The sequence below is a fragment of the Vidua chalybeata genome, chromosome 20 (genome assembly GCF_026979565.1).
Source record: "Vidua chalybeata isolate OUT-0048 chromosome 20, bVidCha1 merged haplotype, whole genome shotgun sequence".
In the NCBI taxonomy this organism is placed as follows: Eukaryota; Metazoa; Chordata; class Aves; order Passeriformes; family Viduidae; genus Vidua; species Vidua chalybeata.
Window position 1 is genome coordinate 7,942,858 of NC_071549.1, and position 26,736 is coordinate 7,969,593.

The following is a 26,736-nucleotide window of genomic DNA, read 5'->3' on the forward strand; positions in this document are numbered from 1 at the left end:
TCGAGGTGTGACAGTCACTGCCCCAGTCCTGCTGGCCACCCTCTGGCACTGGAACAGGCTGCCCAGGGAAGTGCTGGAGGCACCAGCCCTGGAAGTGTTCAAGAAACTGCTGGATGTGGCACTTGGGGACATGGTTCAGTGGTGGGTTTGGCAGTGCTGGGTTAACAGTTACACTTGATGATCTTAAAAGTTTTTTCCAGTCTTAAGGATTCTATGATTTTCTGATTCCAGGGCTGAGGCCAGGCATGCCAGTGATCCACAGGCATGAGTCCAAGGTTTCCCCTCTCATCCTGAACACTGAACATGGATGGGAAGGTGCTCAGCAGACCCGAGGTGCTGCTGGAATTGTGGTGTTTCACTTCTCTGCTATGAACAGCCCTCATTTAGACACAGCATTGCTGTGACAGCACAGGATGTGTTTAGGCCTTCCTGAGGTTTGAAGTCATTGTGGCAGCTTTGCAGAGAAATGGCTTCTTACAGGATTCCCACTTAGCTTTTCACTAATTCTGTTAGCAAAGTCTTGAAAATAAGAGAGTACATACCTTAAAAAAAAAAAAAAAAAAAAAAAAAAAAACAAAAAAAAAACAAACAAACAAACAAAAAAAAAAAAACCAAAAAAACCCAACCAAACTAAAACAAAAATACCCAAAACCAAAACAATCAACCAAATAAACAACAACAACAAAATAGGAAAATGTGAAATCACCCTTTTAGTGGTAAATATCTTACAAAAGGTTATTCTTGAACACTGAAATCCAGTGCTGTTTCTCAAGTAAAACTATCAGTGCAGTGAAAAGTACAAAACTTGGAGGTGTCCAAGTCACACTCAGCTGGGGAAAAAAATAATCACTCCAAAGACAAACCTTTGTGCTCAGTGTTGCAGGATTGGAAACTTCTTTTGTTTGACATATAATCAAGAATTTGTAGTCAACAGAACTTAATGTCTTGTTCTTTCCAAGAAGGGGAAAGATGTAAACAAGTGAGCTGAGTCTTGAGAGGCAAAGAGGCACCAAAGGGTCCTGTGGCAGTCAGGAACATGGCAAAGCAGGGCAGTGATGAATAAACATCCATCAGCACTCCGGTCTGGAAAAGAGCTTTAAAAACATGTGACTGGTGTTCAGGCTGCCTCCTGAGATGGCACATGCCAGGATTTGCTTAAGAATCCTGGGCCTCAGCACCTCCCTGACGATAGGAAAGGGCACCAAGTTACAATTTCCTGTTATCCCTTGTGTGAATCTCCGCTCTGGTTACTCACTCCCATGGAAGCACGAGAATACACGCTGTGTGACAAATTCATCTGCAGCCCCTGATCTGAGCCACTCCCAGACCTTTAGTCAAACCGGATTACATGTCAGTCACCTCGTATTTTGGGAGGAAAAAGTCACTGAGGTGAAACTGGGGAGGCACTGAAACTGAGCCTGTGCTGGCTGCAGCAGGGATTCTTCTCCCCTGGGGTATGGCCAGCACCACTCATGGTCTGTCCTGTCCCAAAACCACTGAACTCAACACACTGAAAGCCAGAGGGCAATTTTAGGAGCTCATTTTAGGGGCTCATTATGTCGATTCACACAAATGACCCAATGACAGGAGCCACCAGCACTCAAAAAAGCAGTTCCAGGAGAAAACTGGAGGGAATTTGTCCATGTAATATCTGCAAATCTGTCACTCTCTGTTCCTCTCCACAATTAGTTCACTTTATTTTAAATGCAGAAGCTGTTCTGAGAAGCTAAATTCTCTTCTCCTGTGATATCTCAGAATAAGGAACTGGAGGACAAAAATGGAAGTGCAAAATGCCATAGTAAATAAATTGTTTCTCTTTTTTCATTTGCTTCATATTTTATCACTAAGGACTCAGAACACAAAACCGAGTCTCACATAAATAATCAATTCCAGACCTTTAAGGTGGAACTCTGGATGATGATAAATGTTACAGATATTTTGAGCTGAAAGCCCTAAATTTCAGTGGTCAAACGTATTGTCAGTGTATATCTGGGCAGCACCTCCCCAGTGCCCAGAGCTACCAGCTCTCATTTCAATGTTTCCAAAGCTGATGCAGTGTTTGCCAGGCTTCAGGAGAGGCCAAAAGCTTGATGAAAAATGCATTTGCTGTTCAGCTTGAGAGGCAAAATGGAGCAGGAAGAAATATCCAGACAGATGATGGACGAGGTGGACAAGAGGAAAAGTCCAGTAAATTGCAGTTTATTCTGTGTAGGTGTCTTGTGATGCTGAAAGGCCAGCAGCAGCTGACGTGTTCGGTGTTAAAGTACAAAGGGGCTTTTCTGCGCCATCTCAGCTCTGCTTGTATAACAATGACTCAGCTCTGCAGGCCTGGCTCACAGCCAGCATTGAAATTCTGCCTGTAAGAGCAATTTTATCCCCAAAGCAGCACCAAAAGCAGCTACATGTTTGTGGGTAAAAGAGAATTAGGAACTGTGGAAGTTTTTTATATCTAATAAGCAGGGAACTAGGAGTTGTGTACAGCTGACAGCACACTTAAATAAACTGAGGTGGTTCAAAGTACGTGGTTTGTTCAGGGGGGGAAATGGCAGTGCTTGGGTTTGAGTCTCCCTGTGGTGGAGGGGGAAACATTCCAGACGTTTTCCTCACCATCAAAGGACCCAAGCTGGATCTGAAAACAAAATGTAGGAGGTGACACCCCCGGGCTGATCAGAAGGGCCTTGACGGTGTTTGTTTGTGTTCACTGTTACAGAGCTTCTGTTGGACACACAATGATTAACAACAGCTTAGGACTCTTTCTTCTGCCTGTTTCTTCGGCCATTTCTTCTTCTGTCTGCCTGTTTCCCAAGGAACTTCTCTGCTGTTTTGCTGGAAAACCTCACCCCGGAAAGCGCAAGCTGAATGCGCTCAGAGGCAGCAGAGGAGGTGAACAAAGCAGCTCCGTCCCTGCACTGCAGCTTGGATCGGATCCAAACCATTCAGGCAGGAGGCAGAGTGAGAGATGCAGACAAGGAGCTGTAGAACAGACCTAGTTATTAGTTAAAGCTGTTGCTTTCACTGGCACAACACGCAGGCACAAACCTGTGATTTCAGCCCTTTACAAAATCCCCTTTGGACGTCTCCTTCCAGCAGAGCTGTCACATGTCCCTCTGCGTCACCCAGAGGTGCCCAAGCCTGTTTATCGTGGCAGCACAGCTCTGAAAGCTGAATCCCACGTGTCCTACAAAGTTAAAATACGCTTTAGACAAGCAGGGAGACAGAGGAGTATCACTAATTTTCATCTTTTTACTACCAATCTATTTGTTTTTCTTAAAATTTGTTTTTCTTAGCTCCTGAAGTTGGTGGCTTCTTAAAAACTTTGTTTAGTGAATTTATTTTTAGCATAAAGCTATAAAAACAAAACCGAGGGAGTTGCCTTTTTTTGGTAATCTCAGAATATCACAGTCAATCTCACAGTACTTTGAATTCTGACTCACTATTTGTGTAACCCTCCAGGCTGGCAGCCTGAGGACAAGCAGTGACATGCCACGGGTCTGTTTGTCTCGTGGGTGGAACTTGATCCAAGCCTGGACCTTCCTGCACTGCTACAGGGAGACAATATTTATATTTATCTCCACAACTGTAAATATAATTACACTGCATCATACACAGTGAGAGGCAGGTGTGAGTAATGTTAGGAGATAGGAATATGTATATATGTATATATGTATATATAGATATATATTTTTTTTTCCCTGTGGCAAGCAGCCCTATTTTTGTCTGAACAAAGAGCAGTAATTGGACTTGCCACACACCCTGTGATGGCCTGGCTGGCTGTCCCAAGGTAAACCTGGTAGCTAAAGATAAACAGATTGCCTCATGTAAAAATGATACCTCGTTGCTAGAACATTAGCCTACATAAAAACCAGACCCAGCTTGTGTTCCAGAATGTACAGATTCCTCGGAAACATTTCCCTGACCCCAGATTCTTCTCTCCTGAAAGTAGGTTGCTCTGTACCACTGCCCAGTGACCTACTTTTGAGAAGAAATGTGTGTTCCCAACTGCAGGCCCCATGCCCTGGCAAAGGCTGTAGCCACCTGTGGTCAGAGCAGTCACAAGATACAGATTTCTGGGTTTTCAGCTTTGCATTTATTTATATACAGCTCAGAGACAGCTGCTCAATGGTTTTTATTCACCAAGAGCTACCAGGGGAAAATTTGTTAAATGCATGTGCTTTGTACAGCCACACCATAGATTTAGCCATATTTAAGAAAAAAAAACAAGAGAGGGCACCTGTGCTTTCTGGTTTACACAGAAAGGAAAGAAAAATTACAGAAATTGCTCCTTTTCCATCTAGAGGAATGTTAAAAAGAGAAACATGCACCCTAAAATCCTTAGTAAATGTGTGATGTGCTTTAACACTGCCCAGGCTTTACATTAATCTCCAGCTTGACAGATGTGGCCTTTCATATTTGTAAATATGAGTCACTCGTGGCCTTTCCTCGGGGAAGAGTGCCTGGGATGTGCAGCAAGCACAGGCCAGCCTTGGAGCAAACATTCAGCCTCCTTGGCAGCACCAAACAAAACCCATGTTGGAAATGCTGAGCAGAACTGGCAGCAAACAAATGGGAATTGCCCAACTCTGCCTTTTGTCCTAAATTTATGTAGCCAAAATGATATTTCCAACGTTGTTTATTGCCATGGAGCTTTCTGAACTTTCCAGTTACCATTCTTCCCTCTTCCTGTTCCTGCATTTTGAGTAATTATTGGTAGGATGATTTATTTCCTTTTTACTGTAAACCAGGAAGTGCTAGAAACCCTGTTAGGAGAAAGGAAAGCAAAAGGATTCTGTTGTTGGGGTTTGGTTTTTCTCTTTTTTTCTTGGTGGTTTTGTATTTTTGTCTGGGTTTGAGCTGTTTTTAGGGGGAAATAGAGCAGCTCTGTAGTGAATCTTGCCCATCAGACACGTGCTGATGCTTTGTGAGTGGAGGATTTAACAAGGTCATCTGGCTTCACTGAGGGAGCAGCAAATAAAGCTCCTGAAAAAAACACAAAAAACCATCTTGGATTTTGTGCGCTCCATCTTTAATATGACACAAAATGAGTTAAGAGCCAGCCTGAAAGGTATAATGAAGTTTAACTAACCCAAGGCACGTTTCCACATCAGTTCACAGACGGTGACTGCTTCATAACTGATCAAAGCTTCCTGTTCTGGAGGCGAGTAAACAACCATTTGAATTTCAAATGTCAGCATTTCATCACAAGGCTTGTTGTGCAGCCTCACATCGAGAGAATTACCTGATCAGCCGGCTCCAACCAGTTCCACAGGCAGCTGGGGAGCCGGGCCCCGTGACTGGGCCTGCTCGTGTCGCGCCCAGGAGCCGCCAACGCTCCTGGATTATGTTGTTTTTCCAACTCTGCTAACTCAGTTCTGCTTTTCCTCTCAGCCTTACAGGCCAGGACCAGCCCTACAGCCTGTCCTGGGCTTTTCCACGGAGGCATCCTGGGCAAAGCGTTGGTCAGGAGGCCCCAGTGAGTCATAAAACACTGGCACCAAGGCTCACTCCCCTTTTTTTAGGGCATTTCTCCCCCAGTCCGTGCCTGAGCACTGCTGGGGTTTAGGCGGGAGCTAAAGAAGGCCCAGTATCGCTCCTATGGCCGTCATTAATCCCAATCCCCATGATAATCCCTCACGGCCCCAGCTCCCCCCCCCCGGCCGAAATCTGCCCCGCCAGGCGGCTCCGCCTCAGCAACAGCGTGACCTCACCGCGGGCCAATCAGCGCCGAGCAGCGCCGAACCTTCCAGAGCCTTCCCTGCCCCCGCCGCCCCCGCCCCTCGCCAACTGCCCCCCCCCGAGCAGCCAATCAGCGCCCGCCCTGCGGCTCGCCCCACCAATCACCGCCAGACTTCCCAGTCTGCCCACCAACGCCTGGTCGCAGCGCCGCGGCGAAAAACGGTCCCAGATCTATCCGCGCCCTCAGAAATTTGCCGATTTGGTAGGGTCTGATGCCCCTCTCTGAAACTCTGGGACCCCTTTGCCTGCGGAAGAGGGATTGGAGCGGGGAAAAGGTGAGTGCGCTCCAGAACAGGGATCTTTTCCTGGGGACTACTTTGGGAGGCGGATGGACACACTAGTTTTTGGTGGGCGGGGCCTACGTGGTTAGAAGCCCTATAAATAAGGGCGGGTGTGCGTCACTCGGCAGATCCGAGGTTTAGCATCGCTGGATACGTTTTACGCATTTATCGCTCGGGGCCGCAGACGTGAGTGCGCTGTGGGAATTGGGGCTGGGGGGAGGCGGGCCCAGCGCTCCGGCAGGACCGTGCCGTGCGGGCTGGGCGCTGCCGGGCGGTTTGCAGCGGGCTAACGGAGGGAGCGGGCGGCGGCGCTGCGCAGGGTTGTGTCGCGCTCTGAACCGCGCCGGTGAGAGCTGGGCCGGGCGGAGGGGGTGTGGGGGGGGGCTAAATTAGGTTACTGCTTGTCCGGGGAGGCGGCCGCGTCCCGGGGAAGATGGCGCGGGCCGAGCCGCCGCTGCCGGAAGGCGGCTGTGAGTCACTACCGGGGCGGGGGAGCGGCGGCGCTGCCGCGGGGCGGGTCCGCGGGGCGGGCCGAGCGCTCCCGCCGCTGCCGCACTGCGGGCGGCTCTGGGCTCGGCTGCCGCATCGCTGCCCTCGGGCGGGTCGTGGGGGTCCGGCGCTGCCCTGCGGGGAGGGAATGTACGGGAGAATCGGGCAGCTCCGGTGCCGCATTGCTGCACTGCGGGCATAAAGGAGGGGCGGTGTGGAGGTCTTCTAATGAGAGTAATCTGTTTAAAGAACTCCGTAGGTTTTGCCTCAAAACCAGATTTGGTTAGTCAAACTGGAAAATGGTTTTTTAATTACACATTTCCTACAACCAAAGTAAAAAAAAATGATACGGAAATAGCAAAGGTAATTCCTTTGTTTAGGATTTACGGAAGGCTTTGTTTGACTAAGTGACTGTAGCTGAAGCATTTTTATGTCTTGCAGGTCAACATGCAGATCTTTGTGAAGACCCTGACTGGCAAAACCATCACCCTTGAGGTGGAGCCCAGTGACACCATTGAAAATGTGAAGGCTAAGATCCAGGACAAGGAAGGCATTCCTCCTGACCAGCAGAGGCTGATCTTTGCTGGCAAGCAGCTGGAGGATGGTCGTACCTTGTCTGACTACAACATCCAGAAGGAGTCAACTCTGCACCTGGTGCTGCGCCTCAGGGGTGGCATGCAGATCTTTGTCAAGACCCTGACTGGCAAGACCATCACCCTTGAGGTGGAGCCCAGTGACACCATTGAGAATGTGAAGGCCAAGATCCAGGACAAGGAAGGCATTCCTCCTGACCAGCAGAGGCTGATCTTTGCTGGCAAGCAGCTGGAAGATGGGCGCACCTTGTCTGACTACAACATCCAGAAAGAATCCACCCTGCATCTCGTGCTGCGCCTGAGAGGTGGCATGCAGATTTTTGTCAAGACCCTGACTGGCAAGACCATCACTCTGGAAGTTGAGCCCAGTGACACCATTGAGAATGTGAAGGCCAAGATCCAGGACAAGGAAGGCATTCCTCCAGACCAGCAGAGGCTGATCTTCGCTGGCAAGCAGCTGGAAGATGGGCGCACCTTGTCTGACTACAACATCCAGAAGGAGTCAACTCTGCACCTTGTTCTGCGCCTGAGAGGTGGCATGCAGATCTTTGTCAAGACCCTGACTGGCAAGACCATCACCCTTGAGGTGGAGCCCAGTGACACCATTGAGAATGTGAAGGCCAAGATCCAGGACAAGGAAGGCATTCCTCCTGACCAGCAGAGGCTGATCTTTGCTGGCAAGCAGCTGGAAGATGGGCGCACCTTGTCTGACTACAACATCCAGAAAGAATCCACCCTGCATCTCGTGCTGCGCCTGAGAGGTGGCATGCAGATTTTTGTCAAGACCCTGACTGGCAAGACCATCACTCTGGAAGTTGAGCCCAGTGACACCATTGAAAATGTGAAGGCCAAGATCCAGGACAAGGAAGGCATTCCCCCAGACCAGCAGAGGCTGATCTTTGCTGGCAAGCAGCTGGAAGATGGGCGCACCTTGTCTGACTACAACATCCAGAAGGAGTCAACTCTGCACCTGGTGCTGCGCCTCAGGGGTGGCATGCAGATCTTCGTGAAGACCCTGACTGGCAAGACCATCACTCTGGAAGTCGAGCCCAGTGACACCATCGAGAATGTGAAGGCCAAGATCCAGGACAAGGAAGGCATTCCCCCAGACCAGCAGAGGCTGATCTTCGCTGGCAAGCAGCTGGAGGATGGGCGCACCCTCTCTGATTACAACATCCAGAAGGAATCCACCCTGCACCTGGTGCTGCGCCTCAGGGGTGGCTGTTAAGTTCTTGTGCTTCTTGCTTGACACCAGGGTTGCCAGTGGCACTTGTGTTTGCACTGTAGTTCTTCAATGTCTTAATATTAAGTTAATGCAAGGTTAATGCAAGCTTGAGTAACTGCTGAACAACTGTCTGTTGAAATGCTAATAAAGTTTTCTGTTGCACATTACACCCTGTAGTCTGTCTCAGTTCAAGCAGGTGAAACTGGTGTACTAAGTGAAATGCTTTGGCTTCTTACCATGGCAATTTAAGCCTCTCTGCATGTATGATGAGGACCAACCTTGTGGTTAAAATGGATCTGGATTAAAATCTTCAGTGCTAATAATACCATGTTGTTTTTTCTTCTTACATTTTAGCAGCACTCTGCTTCCACGTGGGTAGACACCACAAAACGGTGTGGTGGTCTTTGCACAGGGTGGGTTTTGCTGCAAGTTACAGACCTGTGGTTGTGTTTAAGTTGTCTGCTGGTCTTGGGGGTGGGTGTGAGGGGTGCCAGTGCCTGGCGCTGCTGCGAAGGGACTCTGGCTGGGGGTGTTGGTCTGGGGGAGGACTGGCCACGGTGGGAATTGTGTGGTGGGTGGGAAGGTGACACTTGAAATGGCGGTGGGTGGGTGGGCAGTGTAAGAGCTGCCTGGTTTGGTGAGTTCTACACAATGCCAAGAATGGGGGGAGTTCACACTCGAGTGTGGGTTAGCTGGGTTTGGGTTTGTTTCTTCATGGGGTGGGTTAATTCAGCTGTAGTGCTGGGGGTGCAATATCCATATGCCCATCCCAAAAAACATCCCAGGTTGTGGGGGTGGCTGTCAGTGTCCTCACGTGTTGAGTTCTGGCAGCTGCCCACCCTGAAGTGGCCCACAGTGGCCACCTTGGGCCCTCTGTTAGCCTCTGCAGCGCTGCTGTGGAAGATGGGTTTAGTTCCTTCTGGATTTCATCACACAGCAAGTGTTACACTTCATGGGAAATTAAACCAAAAAGTTGCTGTTTTCATGGAAAGCTGCACGCTGCAAGTTCAGGGTGGGTTTGAGGGTTATGTCCATCATCATCTTTTTTTTTTTTTTTAGGAGCAGGGCTTGCTTTTCTGTCCGCTGAGCTAGCAGAAATACAAAGTTCTGTAAACATTTGCTGTCTCTGCCACAAGAGACTTCCCTTAGTCTGAGTTTTCCTGCAACTGCTGTTTTGATTTTGTGCTTTTTTGCAGTTTAACCACCTGGCAGGGTGCCCAGAGAGGCTGTGCAGGCACTTCCCTGTGAGGGCCTGAAGGGCCATGGACAAAAACCCTGGAAATAATTCTGGGCAACATCGGGGTGGCCCTGGCTGGGCAGGGTGATCTCCAAATGTCCTAGCCCCAACTATTATATACTATATATATATATATATATATATAAAATACACTATTTATATAGTGTGTATATATATATATACTATTTATATAGTATATATACACATACATACTATATATATAATATATTTATAGTATATATTTTTTATATATATTTATATAGTATATATACTATATATTATATATACTATAATAGCCCCAACTATTCCCTGCCTGTCTGGGCTGGGTGTCTTCAGCCCTGCTTGAAGTGCCTGAGCAGTTCACAGCCCCATAGGAATAAGGCACTGAATAAACTGACATGAATAAAGTGATCTTCCTGCTGGGCTTTGGGGTGGGCACTGAATAAACTGACATTCTGCGGGAAATAAATTTGCAGAAAAAATTTAATATTTGATTGAAGGTTTGTATAGTATGTAACATCTGTATTGTCTCACCCTTCAAATGAGACTAAAAATAGAATAAGATCTTTTAAAATGCCTCTCAGCTGCCCAATTTTTAAGTCAAAAAATAACTTAGTCCAACAACATTCCTGACCTTCCTGCTGGGGTTTGGGGTGAGCACTGAATAATCTGACATTCCTGACCTTCCTGCTGGGGTTTGGGGTGAGCACTGAATAATCTGATATTCCTGACCTTCCTGCTGGGATTTGGGGTGAGCACTGAATAATCTGACATTCCTGACCTTCCTGCTGGGGTTTGGGGTGCCCTGCAGGGACAGGGACCCCAGGGAGGTGACAGGAGGGGTCTGCACAGGCCCCTCTGCTCTGGTGTTTGGCCTGGGCCTCTGGTGTTGAACCGTGGCCTCCACTGGTACCTGGGGTGCTCCAGGAAATGACTGCAATGATTTCTTCATTAATAAGAAAAAAAAAAAAAATCCTTGCCATTTAAGCAAATTAAGGAAATGTATATGAATCACAAGGAAATGTGAATATGAATTTGTATAATATGCAGTGTTTACACCAAAGTTATTAGCGTAAAACAAAATAAGATGTTAGGCAATACAAATTATTGATGCTGTTAAAATATACTTTTTTTTATATTCCTACAATATGATGGTGCCTCAAAAGTCTGCTTAGAGACAATTATTCATGACTAAAATGATAATTCAATATGTTTTAGCCAGAATCTATATGCTATCAGAATAATCTTAATGCTCCCATATTTACAACAGATCTGGCAACATCTTTTTTTAATCCTGCTGTTAATCCTGCTGTTTTGTGACTGGCCTTTGAGTTTTTTTCTTATTGCTTCAGTTAATTTCTAATCTGTTCTCTCTTAAAGAAAAAAATCAAACAAAACCCCCAAAAGAAAAAGCAGCCAACATTTTGGGGGTTTGTCTTCTGTGCTTTAAAAAAATTACTTATACCTATAAAAAGAGAAATGAAATAACCATTATACTGAATTTGGATACATTTGGGGTTTTCTCCTTTTGCAGCTGCCCCAAAACATAATTATATTGGGAAAGCGAGGGTTAAGGCAGGTAAACATCGGGAATAAATCCCTCAGTGTTTCTGCAGCCTTGTGCACAGCAGCCAGGGGTGTTTTTTAAGATTTTTGCCCAATTTGGCCGTTTCAAAAGCAGCAGGAATTCCGGCTGCCTCGGTGGCCACGGGATGTCACTGCTCCTCCACAAACCGGTTATTTTCCATCTGGATTTCCTCTTCTGCTGCTCTCTGATTGTCAGCAGCATTCCTACAGGCTGTGATCCTACAGAAAGGGATACATCAAATAGAAAGATACTTCCATTTTAGGAATAAGAGATCTGGATGGTTCCTTTAAAGAATATAGATTGGAGCCTGCAAATGTTGTGATGGGGAACTTGCAATTCCAGAAATACTCTTGTGTAGATTAATCGAGTTCCCTGGGCTATCAGACAAGTTCTGACGAGGGGTTATATTTAAGAATATTTATGTTTCAGATTGGGCACTGCATAATTTCCATCTGTAACTAAGAAATGAAGCTGCTCAAATTCATCACTTCAGTGTGGCTTTTACATAACAGTTACATGGAAAAAAAAAAAAAAGGCCTTGCAAAAACACTTGATATCTTCCCAAGTGTGAAAATACACCTTTAAAAGAAACTGGTTTTCCTTTTGCTGGCCTACCTGTTGTATTTTAATCCTCCAACCTTGCATGTTTTTATTACAGGTTTTCCTCTGTTGTAGATGTCGGCGAACCCAATGGGAAGAATGATGATGTCTAACTCCATTTCAGAAGGCTGAATGATTGCTTTATTATAATTATGTTATAATACATTAATATGCTATATAAAAGAGGATACTAAATACTACATGCTACTTTCTCTAACTCCTGTATCTCCCAACTCCCAACTCGTGACCCTGCTCTCCAGAGCCCAGCCACAGGTGGATCCAATTGGCCATCAGGCCCAAACAATCCACCATGGTCCAACCAAGCACTCACTCTGGGTAAACAATTCTCCAAACACATTCCACAAGAGAAAAACAAGGAGCAGAAATAGAAATTGTTTTTTCTTTCATTTCTCTCTGTGCACCTCAATAAAAAATCCTGAGAGAGAGAGAAATGTGCTTGCCACATTCCTCCTCCTGTGAAGATGATTTTGAGCTGCTACACCTGAGTGGCCACAGACCAATCCTGTAACTAAATTACAAATTACTTTGAACTTCTATTTACAGCATACTGAAAACATGGTATCAATTATAGGACTATTATGTTTTTCAGTATTTGGTAAAAATGGGAATTTAGGTGAACACAGACTATAAATTTCAGGAAATATTCTTGTTTGCATCTTTTCCAAACACCATCATCCTCATTCCTCCTTTTGCTTAAGCAAGTTCCAGTCATTGCTTTTTCTGCTGTGAATTACTCATCTCTAATTTTAATATAGCTATATAATGGATAATATAACTTATATAATGGATATATATATATAATGGAACTTATAATGGATAATATAACTTACATAATATTTATTATATAAATACATATGAATAGATTTGATAATATTCCTTATTAATGACTAAATTAGAATATAATATAATTTGAATGAATAACACTTGATTTGAGATTTCACTTGGCAGTTTGACTTCTCTTCCCAGATTTCCACAGGACGTGCCTCTCCTGTCAGGACAAACTCAGACATATTTCACGGGTAAAACAAGCAATTGTGAGATTCCTTCACGTTCCTCCCCATAAAAGCCTCAAAAAAAAAAAAAAAAAAAAAAAAAAAAAAAAAAAAAAAAAAGCAAGAGGGGAATTCAGGCTGGTGGGCAGGTGGAGTTAAACTGCTGCTTTTCCCCTGGCTGCTCTGTGTTTCTGTGCTCGCCGTGGCTCTGTGTGCCTGGGTGATCTCCCAGCTGGCAGCGATTCCTTTCCCAGCGAGCTGCCCGCTCCCCTCCCTCCCTGCAGGATATTAACAGCAGATGTGCGGCACAGCTCTGTTATGATGCACTCCTGAGGGCTGATTTCATCCCTTGGCTGGAGTGGTGGGATGCCTCCCAGGACAGCTGGAGAAGAAGCCCGAAAGGATTTAAATCCCTAAAGTCTGAGCTAAACTCCTGAAGCGCTGTTGGTATCCCAGTAAATTAAGTGTAACAAGCTAAAGCAAACTGAGCTAGATCAGTGCAAGGCTGGAACGAGGTGGGGATTGGAGAGATTAGATCTGACCTCGCATTTATTTCTTCTTTATAGGCTGTTCTGTGGGTCTTAATTCATCATTAAGAAACCATCATGGGGAAAAAAAAAAAAAAAAAAAAAAAAAAAGCAGCTTTGTGTAGTCGCTGGACCTGTTTCATTTTAAAGCGCAGGAATCTTGAGATATAAACTTGAAATCTCCTGCAAAACCACGAGGGGGGGAAGGCACGGTGCCGTGCATTGGTGTATTCCAGGGCGGCGGTCTCGGTCTCACAGCCTGCAGCTGCCTCGAAGCCGAATCCGGGAAAGTTCCCGTGGGCGCCGGCCGCGCTCCCAGGAGGTGCCAGAGCATCCCGCAGTGCCGCGGGGGGAGCGCTGCCCCGGCTCTCCTGTGCCTCGGGACAGTTCAGTGTGTGCTGCTGTGGCAGCCCTGCTTTGGGCCAGTGGCTCCCCTCCCTTGTGGGATTTCTCCTGGAGCCCGTCCCTGCTGTCGAGGTGTGGATTGGAAGGGCTCTTCACCGTTTTGCTCGTTAATCAGATTTCCTAGCTGGGCTCTAGGTCACGTCCGTGGCTTTGTAAAGCATCAGGAGCTGGGGTGGGAGCCCCGGGAGCAGCATTCCCTGGGGGAAGGACACCCCGCAGGACGTGACCCCGCTGCCCCCGCGGGAGAGGAGGAGCTGCAGCACCTCTGCTCCCCAGGGCTCCTGTTCTGCGAGGGGAAAGCGAAGCACTTTTGGGGTGTGTGGACCCCAGGACAGGCACTTGTGGGGTGGGGGGACATCCCTGCTCCCGGGGGAAGCCTGTCGCAGACTTTTCTCCTCTGGAGCACACACAGGCCCTGGAGCAGATGCCCTGAGAGTCTGGGGCTGCTCTGGGCAGTGCCCCAGCCCCTGAGGAGCAGCTGGCACTTGGTGGGACACTCTGTCTGTGTCCCCGGGGCTCTGCAGACCTGGCTCCCCACACAAAGTTTGGCCTCAGCTGTTCCCAGGCACTTCTGCTTGTCCTGGGCAGCCTTGTGGCAGCTCAGGGGCTGTGGGGGAGGCACGAGGCGCTGCCTCGCCGTGTGCAGGCAGGGGTTAAGCGTTCTGAATTTGCAATTTGCAGCCAGCTTTCCCATATAAGAGCACTGCACTCATTGGCTCTCCCCTTCACTGAGAAATCTAGCCAGTCATTTCCTGTGCAAGCCCTCCTTCACTTTGCAAAAAGCCACACGGTTGAGTAAATCACAGGGATCTGGGGCTGCTCCTGCTCACAGGAACCTTGGATTCCCTCATGGACCAGCCAGGAGCTCCACACTGTGCCACTGCCAGGCTGCTGGGATGAACATGGCCTTCCCTGCATGGCTTCTCACCCATGGACGGAAATAATTTTGGGTCTGCCTTCATGCCAGTTCACACTTCTTGGTGCTTGACTTGGTTTCTGCTGGGAGGTTACTTCCCCTCTGAAGGATCCGTTGGGACTCCTTGTCAGATCAGTTCTTGGGTGGAGCTTGCAGCAACTTCTGGTAAGTGCTGAGCTCTTCTGACAGCAGGGCTTGGTGAGGGCTCAGGGAGAAAGAACTCAGTTCTTGGGAACTTGAGCTGGCAAGCAGAGAGTGCTCCCTGTGCTCCCAGGGATGCACAGAGCGGGTGGATACATCAGAGGGTCCTTTTTTATAGGACCATTTTGCTCTTGCTCTTAACCCAGGCGCTCTGTCTGTGCGAGACTGACAGTAAATAACTCTCTTGAGCGCCGTGGAGAGATGGAAACGGCAGCTGAGGAATGATTTTGGGGAGAGGAAGACAGAAAAGCACGAGCAAACTGTTATGGAAGTGCAAATATCCTTCTAAAGGATTCGGCAAATGTACCAGTAAGTGTTTTGGGGAGGGAAGCAAGTCTGAGGTGGGGTTAAAGGGTGTGTGCAGAGGAATGTTTGTCACTAGAGCACAGACTAAACGGAGTGTCTGAATTATCATAACGGTCTGTCTCCAAATCAGCCCTTGGATTTCTTGCTGTGAGCTGCATGAAGATGTTTTGTGGCTGTTTTCTGCCCAGCCCCGTGTTTTTTCACAGCCTAACCTAAGCCAGAATGCTTATGCTGTGTCCATGTACCTCTTTGCTGGTGCAGGCTATGGAGTCTGGCCGTAGCCCCAGCAAGGGAGATTTCTCTTCAGAGGAAACCTGTTAACCCTTTGGAGGGAGTGCCTGGGAATGAGCAGGAGCTGCTGACCAGAGCTCTGCTGCAGGTTGGTGACTGTGGATGTTTAATTTCTGCCTCACAAACCCTGTGAAAGGTTTCCCTTTCCCTGAAACCCCACAGCCAGGCACTGTGCCTTGGGTGTGGTCTGAGATGTACCCAGACGTCTCCAAAGAGTCAGAACGGAGTTCAGGGAGCATCAGATAGAGAAGGGGGCTGGCTGGGAGCTCTGCTGGTGCAGCAGCTCTGGTGGAGCCGTGCTCTGTGCAGGCTCCCAGGGCTGTGAGTGGCTGCAGGGCAGGGGGAGCATGCTTGCCTTGGAGCTGGGAGCTCCGGTTCTGTGCTCACATGGACAACCAGCAGCTCCAAATACTGGGGAGGTCCCACTCGTTTTGCCCCAGGATGAAATGTCAGACAGTTTGTGCAGGTGTTTCCCTGTCTGGACAGCCTAAAGCCTCCCAGAAGGGACTGTGGGCAAACTTATCACTGTTGCAAAGAGGGCCCTCGCTGAACCTTTATCTTTTTGGCCACTTGGTGACCAGCCTGTGCCTGTGCTGGTTGCACTGAGACAAGAACAGCGATCACAGACTCCTAAAGAGCCACTTTCCTTGCCTTTTATGTCAGGAACCTGTGCTGCTGCCAACAGGTGAGGTCATCCCACACAGGGGGTTCAGATGTGCTGCAGACAAGTTGCCCGTGCTTCATGAACTGCTTCTAAACTTCTCCTCTACTGGAACCCCATTTAGGACCCTGATCCTTGATTCAAATACTCCTCCTCCATGCAGAGTTTCACCAAATCTCCCTCTCAAGGGACCCGTGGTCAACCTGGGAACTTCCTTTGCGTCCAAACGCCTTTGGGGTTTGTGAAGAAATTGTGTTCATTCTCCCCATCCCTTGCAGGTTTAGTGCCCCCACAGGGAACATCTTTGCTGATCTGCAGGACCATCTCTCCTGGCAATGGATAAGTTCACAAACGGGCAGCCAGGCCCAGCTCAGAGGAACAGGCTCATGGGATTGCTAGAAACAGATGACAGCGTCCAGGAAGATAAACCTGCTCCGAGTAAAAAGGAAGAAAGGTCAGGACATGGAAGGAGAGGAGAGCCACAACCCTTGGAGACGCCTTATCAGAAGGAGAGCAGTGACTTTGCCCCTAAAATCAAGATTAATCTGAATTATCGGCCAGGACTCGTCAGCAAGTGAGTGACTTGGGGGTATTTGACCAGTTTGGGTTGATCCAGGTGATCCACCCTGATCCTGGCTGGTGGGAACCTATGGATTTTCCCAAGTCTCCACTAAAAGAGTCTATACTAAATCCCACCAGGGATGGGCCTGACTCTGGTCCTGCAGCCATCCTGGGCTCCTCTCTCTGCTCTGGATGCCTGCCAGGGCTGCACATCAGGCTGGGGCTGGGAACAGCTCCAACTGATGGAAAGAGCAGCCACTTAGCAGAATTCTGGGAAATAACTGTCTCTGTTTTTCCCTTGACTCAAAAATAAAACATTTGAATGGGGTTTTTTTCTCCCCCCCCAACAAACTCTCCTCCATCTCCCTCCTTCCTTCCACTGTCCCACTCGAGCTCGTGGCACATTCCCATCCCTGCTCTCCAGAACTTCCCTTCTCCAGAGCTTCCTCTCCAGAATTCCTGAGGCTCTGCCTTTGTCCCGCAGCCAGAAGGACCCGAATCGCTTTGACAGGGACCGGCTGTTCAGCGCCGTGGTCAGGGGCAGCCCCGAGGCACTGGATGGTTTGCTGGACTACTTAAGGAGGAACTCCAAGTTCCTCACCAACTCCGAGTACACAGGTAGATTCCTGCTCCTGGAATGGTTTGTTATTCCCGGGGGTAGCTGAGGGGAGCAGGGGAGTGTGCTTGTGGTTCTTTGCTTTTTCCAGCCCTCTGTCTTCTTTTATTTTCCTTACATTCACCCCAAGTTGGAGAATGCCATTAATTAAATACATCCTAAGTTTTTTGCCTTAGGACTACAAAAAATACTGATAAGAACCTTTAAAATGGAGATTATATTTGATCTCTGAATCAAGCACTACAGCTGTGTACAAACCCACAACCCATTCAATCCTCTCTCCCTGCCAGATGCAAAGACTGGGAAGACCTGCTTAATGAAAGCCCTGCTGAACTTAAAAAATGGCAAGAATGACACAATCCCAGTCTTGCTGGAAATAGACCAAAAGACACAGAACCCCAGGCCACTTGTCAACGTGTCCTGCTCTGACTGTTTCTACAGAGGTAAGGAAGGATTCCTGTGAGATGAGCAGGAAAAGAGGGGAACTGGAGCCTCTGCAGCCCCAAGGTTCTGGTGCAGTCACACAGAGCCCACTCACCTCTTATTTCTGATTCTGCTCCTGCATCTCCTTCAGCCTTGAGTTATACCCTCCTTGGTCTGTAGAACAGAAGTGATACATGCTTAATAACCCAAGAAGTGAGATTATTTACTCGGGAAAGTATAAAAAGCACTTGTAAAAATGAAGTGGTCTGAGGCTGTTAAACGAGCTCTGTTTGGCTGTGCTCTGAGCAGCAGCGTGCCTGTCTCAGCCCTCTCGTGGCTGTTTGGGATCTCAGTGCCAGGCAGGGGGAATTGCCTGCCCTGCTGTTGAATTTCTGATGGTTTTGAGGCTTGTTGAAAGCCCTCAGCTGCCAGGCAGCCCTGCCCACCCCGAGGCTGCAGCCCTCACGGTGACATCCCGTGCTGTGCCCTGGCAGTGGCACACAGTGACAGGGCTTGCTCTGCCCCCAGGCCAGACCGCCCTGCACATTGCCATCGAGAAGAGGAGCCTTGACATGGTGAAACTGCTGGTGGAGAATGGAGCTGATGTCCATGCCAGAGCCCACGGGGAATTCTTCAGGAAGAAGAAAGAAGGAGTTTACTTTTATTTTGGTGAGTCACTGTGGAACGTGTTCCTTTGGGGTTCTTATTGCCATGCTGTATGTGATGCCACTACTTCTAGATGGGTTTGCCCCTCTGTTGCCACCTTCAGTGCCCTTTAACCAAGCCCTTGACTTATTTAAATGGCAGAATCCTTTCATATCTGGGGTGTTCACTGTGCATTTCCATCATCTTTGGGTTTGTGTGTTTAATCCTGAGTGGCTTCAGACAAGCACCGATACTTGGCTAGTTCAGATCTGAGAGCTCAGTTTGAGATGTGGGACGGTGTTTCAGCTGCCCCAGAAACAGAGTAATTGTTTATTGTAAAACCCTTTCAGAATCCAGAGACACTGAGGCAGAACCCGTTCTGTGTTTCAGTGATAAAACTCTGGGCTAAACATATTTTTATAGGATTGCTTTTCCCCCCTCTTTTCTTTAATCCTCTCTCACCCCTTTCTGCTTCCCCTCCAAATGCTCTGTCCTAATCTCCCCAGGTGAACTTCCCCTCTCCTTGGCTGCCTGCACCAACCAGCTGGATGTGGTGGATTATCTCTTAAACAACCCCCACCAGAAAGCCAGGCTGCAGGAGCAGGACACCCAGGGCAACACCGTCCTCCACGCCCTGGTGATGATTGCGGATGACACCGAGGAGAACACCAAGTTTGTGAGCACCACCTACGTGGAGATCCTGAAGGCGGGCGTGAAGCTCGACCCCACGTGCAAGCTGGAGGAGATTGTCAATTATGATGGGTTAAATCCCCTGCAGCTTGCTGCCAAGACAGGCAAAGTGGAGGTAGGGATGGCCAGAGAGGAGCCCTGGGGTTGCTGAGGAGCAGGGATGGTGTAATTCACTCCCTTGGTTGGTGTCCAGTGGGGTTTGGGGTTGGAGCTTCTTGCACCCAGCCTGTGCTGATGCTGCTGGCAGGGGCAGTGCCACAAAGGAGGGCACCTCCAAGCCACCCAGCTGTGTCCTGCAGAGCCTCAGCTGGCTGCTGCCCCTGCCCTGTCCCTGCTCCCTGGGCTGAAACTGGTCCCACTCCTGGGGGAGCCAGATGTGGTTGTTGGCCTGCTTTTAGCCAGATCCCGGCGCTGGACGAGGCACAAATCCAGCTGTGTGCTGCTTTGGGTGTCCTTCTGCACCTGCAGCACAGGCACGTGCCCCTGTTTGTGTCAGATCTTCAGGCACATCATCCAGAGGGAGATCCAGGAGCCTGTGTACCGGCACCTGTCCCGCAAGTTCACCGAGTGGACCTACGGCCCCATCCACGTGTCCCTCTACGACCTGTCCTCCCTGGACAGCTTCGAGGAGAACTCTGTGCTGGAGATCCTGGCCTACAGCAGTGACACCCCGGTGAGGCTCTCACCACAGCTCAAAGACAGGCTTTTTTCTCTCCTTTTTTTATGGTGTTGCTGTATAAGTGTTGCATTTCAAGTTAACGTGGGCTTTCAGGTGATGGTTTCTCTGAGAAAAGGAGTGATTCGTGGGAATGTTTGCAGATTTTGTTATTTGGAGGCTGCTTGGTATGGCTCTGACCATCCACAATTTGTGAGAAATTTTGATCCTTTGTTGTCTTAAGCCTTGGTTTGTTCAAATACCTCGATGAAGTGATTTCTATGCAATATTTGTTACCTTTCACACTAAAAGACCTGATGAAGAACTCCTTAATGACTCCCCAGTTGAATCCACACAGCTCCAGCCTTTAAAAAGACCATCCTCTGGTGAATTCCCATTCCTGTTAGCACACAGGTGCACTTTGGTTGCTTGTTTCCCCACAGAACCGGTACAAGATGGTGGTTTTGGAGCCACTGAACAAACTGCTTCAGCAAAAATGGGAAACGTTTGCTTCCAAGAGATTCTACTTCAGCTTTGTCTCCTACCTGTCCTTCATGATCATCTTCACAGCCATTGCATACTATCAGCCCTTAAGGGTAAAGGTAGGTCCAGTGGTTTTGTCTGGATGGATGGAGCAGAGTTTAAAAGTTGGCATCACTGCCTCTGCCCATCTCCACTGCTTTGGGTGGTTTTGGTTTTGTCTTGCAGCCTTCCTTCCCAGTGGAGTTCACAGCTGGAGGCTTCCTGTGGGTCTCTGGACTGATCATTATCTTGTTAGGAGGCATTTATCTGATCTTTGCTCAGGTAGGGGGATCTCTTGTCTGGTTTCATGGTAAGACAGGGGGAAAAAGGAGCAATCACTGGCATGGAGCAGCAGGATCTGCTCTCCTGACATCAGGATGTGCAGGAGGGAATCCTGCTCTGAGACACTCGCTGTGATCTGGCAGTGGCAGGCCCAGCACAAGCCAGGTTGCTGGGCAAGGGGGATCACAGTTCCACAACAGCAAATAATTCTGAGAGACTTCTGTGATTTATGGCATTAAAATGCATCCCTGGCATTTAATGCAGGCTATTAATAAAGACATTGGGCTGAGCCATGATTCAGCCCTTGTTTATCCTTGCCCTTTATAAATAAGGGCTTTTTTTCATCTGGGAGGGATGAGATTGGGAATCTTGGAGATGAAAGGAGGAGCACATGGAGCAAAGCTTCGCCTGGGGCAGGGCAGGGCAGGGCTGCCTCTCTCACATGGCCTGGTTCTGATGAATGATGAATTGATTTTGCTCCCCAGAGCCTGTACCTGCGGAGGAGGCGCCAGTCCCTGAAGACCATGTGCTCTGACAGCTGCATCGAGATCCTGATGTATGTCCTGGGGCTCTGGCACAGCCACAGCTTGGAACTGCTCCTTTGTGCAGCTGAGCTCCCCCAGCATTGCCACAGAGCTGGAGAGCAGGAAAAACAGATCCTCTGCCCCTCTCTTTCCACCCCTGCTGCCTTCTCCTACTGCTGCCTCTTGTCCTGAGCCTTTTTTTGGTTGCAGTGAGCTTTGCTGGGTGGGCTCTGTGCTCCCCTCAGCCTCCCCAGATGCGTTTTATTGCAGCGCAGATCTGCAAGGGCCCTTTTTGCTGAGGTGAGTCACTGCCACTTCCTTTTGTTTCCTCTCCAGCTTCATCCAGGCGTTCTCCCTGCTGCTCTCAGCAGTCCTGTACGGAGCCAGCTCGGAGAACTACGTGGCAGTGATGGTGTTCTCCCTGCTGCTGGGCTGGGTGAACACCCTCTACTACACCCGCGGCTTCCAGCGCACCGGCATCTACAGCGTCATGATCCAGAAGGTCAGAGCTGGGGAGAAGCCTCTGCAGGGAAAGGGTTTGGGCTCTGAGGAGCTGGGATTGACCTCCTGTGGAAGCACAGGTGCTGCAGAAAGAGGTTAGGTCAGTGTCTTCGTCTACAGCTGCAGCAAGTCACTCATTTGGCACCGCTGAGCATCCCGGGTGACACCTGTGTGCCAAAAAACCAGCTCCAAACAGCTCTGGAACCAGTGTGGGCTCCCTGCAGCTGCTCAGCTCGGCCTGAGAGGTGTTTCCAGAGCTACAGAGGGACCTGGGACATCCCAGGTGACAGCAGCTGATACCTGTGTGCCAAAAAACCAGCTCCAAACAGCTCTGGAACCAGAGTGGGCTCCCTGCAGCTGCTCAGCTCGGCCTGAGAGGTGTTTCCAGAGCTACAGAGGGACCTGGGACTGGAAAGGCAAAGCAGGGGTGAAAAGAGGTGCCAGGGAAGACTTCTGGTCACCATTTGTGTAAAGCCAGTGGAGGTGGAAAGGAGAGAGGGGTGTGTGTGTGTTGAAATAATTTGGAAACAGCCATAGTGGGGAGTCAGCAGGAATTTATTTGTTTCAAAGAACTGTTCATAGTAGCAGAGCAACAAAGAAGTCCATAGCACTGTCAGATTAAGCTGCCAATGATATTATTTACTTGTGGAAGTAATTTAACACATATTAGCAGTTTTTTAAACTGGATGAAAGGTGGAAACCTTGCTGTCAGTGTTCCTGAGGGCTGGTTTGTGATGTGTGAGATCATCCTGGTGATTTCATGCGAGATGAAGGACAGCACTTCCCCTGGTTTGTGTTTCAGACCATCATGAGAGACCTGCTGCGTTTCCTCCTGGTTTATATGATCTTCCTCTTCGGCTTTGCTGCAGGTGAGCTCTCTCTGGGTTATGTGAGGGCTGAGCTGCACAAAGCACTTCCCCGAGGACTCAAATTGTGTTTTCCTCCCAGCTCTGGTGACGCTGATGGGCGATGCTCCCTCGGTGTCTCAGAACAAGTCCCTGGCTCACCTGGAGAGCACGGGCAGCCACGCCATGTACGGGGGGCTGCTCAGCGTCTCCCTGGAGCTCTTCAAGATCACCATCGGCATGGGGGACCTGGATTTCCAGGAGCACGCCAGGTTCAGGTACTTTGTCATGCTGCTGCTGCTGCTGTTTGTGATCCTCACCTACATCCTGCTGCTGAACATGCTGATTGCCCTCATGAGCGAGACTGTCACGGATATTTCTGGCTACAGCAAGAGCGTCTGGAAGCTGCAGGTGAGGCCCAAAGCCCTGCTGGGGTCTCAGAGTCAGAGGTGCCAGTGCCCGTCTGTCCTAAGCTCAGCTAGAAATGCTCCTTTTATAAAAAGTTGTCACCCTGGGAGTGCATTTTTAGGTGGATTTACACCTAAATTTTAGGCGCATTTTTAGGTGGATTTACACCAAAATTTTAGGCGCATTTTTAGGTGGATTTACACCTAAATTTTAGGCGCATTTTTAGGTGGATTTACACCTAAATTTTAGGCGCATTTTTAGGTGGATTTACACCTAAATTTTAGGCGCATTTTTAGGTGGATTTACACCTAAATTTTAGGTGCATTTTTAGGTGGATTTACAGCTCCCTGCACGATCCACGTGCACGGGTGACCTGAGGCTACTTCAGGAGCATTTTGGGGATTCTCCAAATGCAAGGAGTTTCTGAGTGGGGAAGACTCAATGGAAAGGCTGGGCTGGGCTCTGTCTGTGCCCTGGTTTCTCTCTGACGTGGGTTTTACTCTTTCAGAGGGCAATTGCTATTCTAGAAATAGAGAAGGCCTGGCTGTGGCGCCAGGGTGGGAAGAGGAGATCTGGCTGCTTCATGTCAGTGGGGCTCAACAAGAAAGATGAGAGGTGGTGTTTCAGGTAAGACAGATGCACCATTCCCCCCTCCAGAGGGGTCACAGCCTGGAGCACCACAGGGAAATTCAGCACTGACTCAACCACACACTCCTGGCCACATCCAAATTTGCTGGTGATTGCCAGGCTGGAGGTTTGAGAATTAATTGATCCTCCAGCATTGCCACTTTTGTATTAAGAACCTTCCCTGAGCTGCAGAATTTGAAACCAAACAGACCATGGACAACATATGGGAGGAGAAGATATTTTACCTTGTGGAGCTTTGATTACAGAAGTTCTTTACTAAAAAAAAAAAAAAAAAAAAAAAAAAAAAAGCTGCTGCTACAGCCAAACCATCAGGGTGGTGTTGGCAGGATGAGCTGGGCTGGGAGGCTGCAGAACAGTGAGATCTGGCTTGATCTTGAGATGCTGCATTCCAGGCATCAGTGTCTTGTTGCATTTTGTCTCCTCCAGAGTAGAGGAAATTAAATGGGCAGATTGGGCAAAGGATGTGGGAGTTCTGAAGGAAGAACCTGGAATCACCAGTGATTCAGAAATAAACCCAGAAGGTAAATTAAATCATGAAGAAAGGTCTGCAGTATCCTTTTAGCTTCCTGCTCAGCAAACTGCTCTTGGCATGTTGTTATGTCTTTGGCATTCCAGGCAGGCCAACTTAAAATTGCTTCCCCACAGCAGCACCACTTGTGAGCTGAGAAAATAAAGATTTAGTGTAGGTCTGGAGCTGGCCAGAGTTTGGGAACAAACTGAGGATGAAGGAGATGCCATTCCTATTCAGCTCTGGGAGAAATGGGCAGGAAATGCTGCTGAGGAAAAGCAAGGGCTGCTCTTATTTTTGGCTCAGTAGCCCAAATATGGGATGCTTTTCCTAGGAAAGGTAAAATTTAGGCTCATTCATCCTGCAGATGTTAAAATCACAGGGCTTTTAGAGCCTGAATTTGGGCATTAACTCTGGCAATGCTGTCAGATTCTGCCTGAGATCTTTGTTTGCTTCCCTTGGTAGAGCTGGGAAGGATCTCTGTGGAAATCAGAGCTGTTACCCTGTTAGAAAGATCTTGCTCAGCCTGGCAGAGCCTGGGCAGGAGCTCCAGTGGATTTGGACACAACCTCTAGTGTGGGTTCCTCCTGGGTGCCAGTTTTCCAGGACTTGGGGAGGTTGCAGCGCTTAAAACTTTCTGTGGTGGGTGCTGGGTGCTCCCTGAGCCTTCACCCTTCTAAAGCTGGGTCCCTTTGTCAGCTTCCTGCTGAAACACAGGCTGTTCCTGTGTCCCTGCTGCAGAGACCAGCTCCTGGAGACGGCCAGCACAGAAAGCACCCCGAGCAGCTGCCCCAGAGGAGCTGGCCCTGCTGCAGCCCCAGCCACCAGGCACAGAGATGGTGCCTCTGCAGAGACAGCCCAGAGAGCTTTGACAGCTTTCCTGAGCCTGCCTCCATCTTCAGAGGAGCTGTTCTTCCCCCAGCAGCTGGGAGAACTGAAGGCATTGTCAGCAGCAAAGTGCATTTTGTGGAGGACTGTGGTTCAGCCCGAGGCTTTCAGTGTTGTCGTGCACTTTAACGATTCATTTCCTCTGAAGAAACTGTTTTTACTCGACTTTTCTCTGCCTGACACTTTCTTATAACTATGCCTAAAGATCCAGTGGTGGGAGCGAGCTCCTGGGGCAGTGGGGAAGGCAGAGCTCTCTGAGCTGTGCAGGGACAGTGCTCATGGATAATGCTCATGGAAGGACCTGGCTGAGGATGGCCCAGCCTGTTCTGCTGTCACAAGGGACTGCACTGAAGTGCTTTGGAATAAAGAGTGTTGTAGAGTCCTAAAAGTTGCTGAGGGTGGAGTTGTCTTCTGTGCTGGTGTGAGATGTGAGTGGACAAACCCTCACTCTGTGGCAGGGCTCCGTGGTTAATCCACATCAGGACCCCCATTTCACACCTCCAGAATGAAATTCTTCGCACTTAAAGCACGGGAGGTGATGTGGATTTCCTGGACCTGAAACTTTGCTGGTGGATTTCTGGGACTTCTGTTTTTCACGGGTTGCTTTGTCTCTGTAATAAACAGCAGCAGAATCCTGCTCGTGGCCCCTGTGAGACTGACGGGCCAACACTTTTTGTGTGGTTTTTGCTTCCTGTTACTCATCATGGGCATCCTGTCTTGCTGCAAATGTCTGCAAGGACCTCGTTACTTTTTGTGACTTGTACTCTGCTTCAGGCAGGAGGGGCAGCCTGCTGTAAACTCTGTGGGAAAAGAGATAAAAATGAGCTGTCTCACTTTTCACTCTATTTAACAGTAATGACATGTAAAATTTCTGTAAACAATACAGCAAGTGTACTTGATTGAAAATGTTCATTTTTGGATGCACTTTTAGAGCTTCTGCCTTTCTCAGCAAGGGAGAGAAGGTGTTATCAGTGTGGACTGTCAGTTCTTATCAATTCCTGATTACTGCTGTGGGAGTTAACTCTTGTTTTCCATGGCCTCATGTCAGTTTATGCATGTAAAATATCTTTTGGTGCTGCCCTGGATGCACCTTCCAGTCCAGGGAAAGGTTGGTGAGAATCCCAGGAAAGCTGCAGACCACAAGGGCTGGCAGCACCTTCCCTTCAGTGAGATAAACCATGCAGCCTGAGATCTGTCTCAGTTCACTCTGAGAGAGTGAACCTTGGTGGTTTTCCTTTTGGAGACCATCATCTTAATCCTCACTACATGCACGTGACAGGCAGCAAAAAATTTGTTTTAAAACTCATTCCCTGCACTTCAATGGGTTCTTCCCCCCGTGCTGGGCAATTCCCCCTCCAGCCTCACTGCTCTGGGACTCTGAGTGGGACCTGATTTTCCTGCTCCACCTTCTGTTGTTTTCTTGCTTTGTGAAGCCTTCAGCTGCTTTTTCCATCTATGGCTTTGTCCTAAGTGTTCCCAAGATCTGGCAAGGTGCTCAGATTGCACGGAGGGCTCATCTGGCCCATGATAAATCTATCGCTGCGCTTGGTGCTTTGCTGTGGCAGGGACGCTTGGAGATTGTAAAGAAATGCAGGATCAGATGTGCCATCCCTGTCTGGAGTCTCAATAAATAACCTTGCTGGTAGTTTGGGGAAGCTGTGGGCACTGAGAGCTTTCAGCATCACCTTCCTCTTCAGCCCTTCCTTGAACCTGCTTCTCTTTTTAAGCATGGCAGTGCCCCTTTATCTTTTATCTGCATCAATAATGTTCTGCTGTGAGGCAGGGCTTTGGCATCCCCAGAGCTCCCCACTCACACCCCAGCCCAGCAGTCTCATGGATGAAGGATGATGGTTAGGAGGCCCCAGAGAATTTTGGGGTCCACTCTTAACAGATGATAATGTTTTGTCAGGAAACCCTTCAGTCGTTTACATAAGAACTTCTCAACAGAGGAGCT

General features: G+C 48.7%; 2 protein-coding genes across 5 annotated transcripts; both read left to right on the forward strand.

Annotated features, from left to right (window-relative positions):
- Positions 1–5,852: 5,852 nt before the first annotated feature.
- On the forward strand, positions 5,853–8,488 carry UBB (ubiquitin B). 2 transcript variants are annotated; one of them, XM_053961132.1, is made up of 2 exons: positions 5,853–6,008; positions 6,945–8,488. In XM_053961132.1, the coding sequence occupies exons 1-2, from the start codon at positions 5,946–5,948 to the stop codon at positions 8,322–8,324; spliced, it is 1,443 nt and encodes a 480-aa protein (XP_053817107.1). In that variant the 5' UTR covers positions 5,853–5,945; the 3' UTR covers positions 8,325–8,488. The 2 variants fall into 2 exon arrangements, with proteins under 2 accessions (XP_053817107.1, XP_053817108.1); XM_053961133.1 differs by lacking the exon at positions 5,853–6,008 and adding an exon at positions 6,096–6,200.
- Positions 8,489–14,507: 6,019 nt separating this feature from the next.
- LOC128798110 (transient receptor potential cation channel subfamily V member 2-like) lies at positions 14,508–24,879 on the forward strand. Of its 3 annotated transcripts, XM_053961328.1 has the most exons (18): positions 14,508–14,772; positions 14,955–15,117; positions 15,376–15,493; positions 16,345–16,640; positions 17,112–17,245; positions 17,534–17,686; positions 18,195–18,335; positions 18,818–19,116; positions 19,498–19,674; positions 20,100–20,258; positions 20,365–20,460; positions 20,946–21,016; positions 21,321–21,486; positions 22,288–22,354; positions 22,434–22,741; positions 23,247–23,365; positions 23,813–23,907; positions 24,636–24,879. In XM_053961328.1, the coding sequence occupies exons 4-18, from the start codon at positions 16,402–16,404 to the stop codon at positions 24,764–24,766; spliced, it is 2,355 nt and encodes a 784-aa protein (XP_053817303.1). In that variant the 5' UTR covers positions 14,508–14,772; positions 14,955–15,117; positions 15,376–15,493; positions 16,345–16,401; the 3' UTR covers positions 24,767–24,879. The 3 variants fall into 3 exon arrangements, with proteins under 3 accessions (XP_053817303.1, XP_053817304.1, XP_053817302.1); XM_053961329.1 differs by lacking the exon at positions 14,508–14,772 and having other exon boundaries at positions 14,786–15,117; positions 24,594–24,686; XM_053961327.1 differs by lacking the exons at positions 14,508–14,772; positions 15,376–15,493 and having other exon boundaries at positions 14,786–15,117.
- The last annotated feature ends 1,857 nt before the right edge of the window (positions 24,880–26,736 follow it).

Bases quoted from the DNA above. Each gene is read 5' to 3' on its own strand.
- LOC128798110 (XM_053961328.1), top strand. From the start codon at position 16,402: ATGGATAAGTTCACAAACGGGCAGCCAGGCCCAGCTCAGAGGAACAGG. The intron at 16,641-17,111 runs GTGAGTGACTTG...TTTGTCCCGCAG, and splicing joins CGGCCAGGACTCGTCAGCAA to CCAGAAGGACCCGAATCGCT. The intron at 21,487-22,287 runs GTCAGAGCTGGG...TTTGTGTTTCAG, and splicing joins ACAGCGTCATGATCCAGAAG to ACCATCATGAGAGACCTGCT.
- UBB (XM_053961132.1), top strand. From the start codon at position 5,946: ATGCCCCTCTCTGAAACTCTGGGACCCCTTTGCCTGCGGAAGAGGGAT. The intron at 6,009-6,944 runs GTGAGTGCGCTC...TATGTCTTGCAG, and splicing joins GGGATTGGAGCGGGGAAAAG to GTCAACATGCAGATCTTTGT.